We start from the raw sequence: 2,804 nt of genomic DNA, 5'->3' as shown, positions 1-2,804 counted from the left end.
GTAGGCTTGTTGGCATAGACTTTACTCTTCAAATGGCCCCAAATTGAAGAGTAAAGTCTATGCCAACAAGCCTACCACCATCCAGCAACTCAAAGACGAAATTTCACGCCACATTGAAGAGATTCAGGAACAGTTGTGTCGAGATGTGATAGCAAATTTCGATAAGCGGATTGACGTGTGCCGCCGGAGCCGTGGCGAACATTTGGCGGACATTATCTTCCATACTTAATTGTAATGGCCTACCAAACATATTCTATTAAAGAAATTTTCATTTTTGTACACCACCGATTTTTAATTCACGTTTAACATCATTCCTTCTTATTGAAACACCTTTTACTTTGTACCGAGGACAGGTCTTCAAGTGTATTTATCGAATTCATGTAAGTATTCACCAAAATTAGAGAAATTCTTGCGCAAACGTAGGCTCGATCTAACGAAAGTATCGGAATTTTTCTAAAACACTCGTGCTCTTAGCGTAAGCAGATTTTCGGGCGAATTCGCCGAAAAGAGGATGGACCGTATTCAGGCAGACATTTGTAGAAATAGCGAGAGAGCGGTTGCCCGAAACGCGGATCGCATCTCTCCGCTACGTTGACGCGGAAATCGCAGATATCGGAGCCGCGTGCATCGACACGGCGCGACGAATCCGTCGCGCGCGCTGACACACAAAACGCGCGTCGCGGAGCAAGAGACGCGATTAAACGCGGCGTGACAAACGAAATCCTCGCGAAACGCCAACAAACGGGGGGTTTCGAGCGTGGTTTACCCGCGTCTCGAGCGTCCGCCCTCGCGACGGCAAGTCAAAACAGGGGGGGGGGGGAGAACAGACGGGCTCCGGGAGCTCCCGGGAGGAATATAAGGGTACGAAGGAGACTCACCGGCGACGACGGTGTCCTGCAGATTGTACTTTGCCGCGGCGCCGGCCTTGCCGACCTTCGGGAAGTCTTTGAGCTTACGGCCGCTCAGCTTGAGCTCGCCGCTCAGGTGCGCCTCCTCCAGGATCCGCTCGAGGCTCCTGGTGAGCTGCTTCTGTATGTGGCCGCTCATGTTCGACGCAACCATCGCCATATTACATTTTTCGGGCACGGGCACACGCGGCGCGGTCCGCAACGCAACGCGGGGCCTCGGCGATGCGCGGCGTCCGCGGCCGAAGAGGCGGAGGCGGCAACGGCGGCCTCCCGTGCGGCCAGTACCCGCGCGCGACGCGCGCTCCGATCCGCTCGTGCTGCGTGAACGCGACAGGGGGGTGTACACGGGGTACGACGCGCGCCAACCACTACCCCGAACGTCAATGCCGCTACTGATCGCCGCCGCGCGGTATGCGCTCGCGATGCTCGCCGCGCGACCGCCGCGCCACCTGGACGGGACGGGGCGAGGCACCCGTCGCCATGACAACCGAGAGAGCGTATGTAATCGATCTGTTTTACCGACACATATAGTTTTTGCACTGGAAAATATGTTTCTTTTTTTATTAGCTTTCGTGCACAAAATAACGGCAAGATAATAGTTGCGGACCGCATAGCAGAACATTTTCATACTTAAAACACTCAGCCCCGAGGTTTAATAAAAAGGATATTGGTATAAACGGACGACGGCTGCACAAACAATCGTGCCCACCACAGAGTTGCTCCGCCGTTGCCCGACGCCTCCTCTCAGACTCCTCCATTTCGCGACGCTCGCGAAAGGGTAGCTGATTACCGAAGTAACGCACGACACGGCACTCCCGGCGGAAATACGGGCCGAATCCTGGCGAGATGGCGTCGCGCGAAATGGCGGGAAGGACTCGGGAGATACGCGAGGCCTGACGCGTCTCGCTCGTTCAACGGGGCGATCTCGCGCCAAACATTTCTCACGCCGCGCGTGACTCGTGGAAAACTCGGGGTATTTCTACACGCGCGACGAGACGCGAGTTAAACCAGCAGCTCGGTGTACCCGCGGCGCCGCGAGGATCCGCGCGGCTGCGCCGAAGATCCCGGCCGGGGGATTCTCGCGAGATTTGCGCGCCCCGGTGGATCGCCGACGCGTGAGTATCGAATAATCTACGCCGCGATTGCCCAACTTGACCAGCGTTACTCACCACCGTCGCGAAAAGCGTCGCGACGACCGTCGGCGCGGGAGACGTGTCCGCGCGGCACCCACCGATGCTTCTCGAACAGACCAACATGGCGCCGGTGCCCGGCGCTACTGCGCGATACTACGCGAGTCAGCGACGCGACTCGAGTATCCACTTTAATATCGCTCGCGCGGTGTCTCGAATAATTTTTATTGACGAGCAACCCTGGTGAAAGTAAAAATTGGAGGGTAAATTGAATGTAAGGAGAGAGTGATAGAAGCGTAAACGAAAAGTGTGGGAAGCGTAATTTGGAACAGAGAAGCGTAAAAGAAACTTCAACGCTTCTTTTACGCTTTGCTGTTCCAAATTACGCTTCCCACACATTTCGTTTGCGCTTCCATCACTCGCCCCTTACATTCGATTTACGCTCCTTCTATTTTCACCAGGGAATCGACAAACTCGCGGCTTTCCTCTACTCAAGTTACATCGAAGGAATAGCTGAGCGCGAACGGTAGACTACTAGCGTTTTCGATTTGCTGACTCGACCCGACTCCGAGTCAGAAAATCGAAAACGCTATACGACTCGACGGTCCGCCTCCGAAGTCAAATGACGTGTTGTGCCGCGTTATCATTCAAACGATTCAAACTGCCGTAGGAATGGCACGGAACGATGCGCGCGATCGTGTTATAGCGTTTTCGATTTTCTGACTCGGAGTCGGGTCGACTCAGCAAATCGAAAACGCTATTACTA

General features: G+C 54.6%; 1 protein-coding gene across 1 annotated transcript in view; it reads right to left on the bottom strand.

Moving 5' to 3' along the window:
* The window catches only part of LOC105566247 (leucine-rich repeat and calponin homology domain-containing protein 4), a 48,473-nt gene extending 46,437 nt beyond the window's left edge, over nucleotides 1-2,036 (bottom strand). The window contains 3 exon segments of the mRNA XM_012020110.1: nucleotides 879-1,185; nucleotides 1,188-1,247; nucleotides 1,249-2,036. Coding sequence (XP_011875500.1) covers nucleotides 879-1,185; nucleotides 1,188-1,247; nucleotides 1,249-1,536 — 655 coding nt within the window. The 5' untranslated portion in view covers nucleotides 1,537-2,036.
* Nucleotides 2,037-2,804: the final 768 nt, after the last annotated feature.

This window comes from Vollenhovia emeryi, unplaced genomic scaffold, assembly GCF_000949405.1.
Source record: "Vollenhovia emeryi isolate VEMERY1.0 unplaced genomic scaffold, V.emery_V1.0 DF939146.1, whole genome shotgun sequence".
Classification (NCBI taxonomy): domain Eukaryota; kingdom Metazoa; phylum Arthropoda; class Insecta; order Hymenoptera; family Formicidae; genus Vollenhovia; species Vollenhovia emeryi.
The sequence above is the reverse complement of the archived record's forward strand: the minus strand, read 5'-3'. Positions and strand labels throughout refer to the sequence as shown.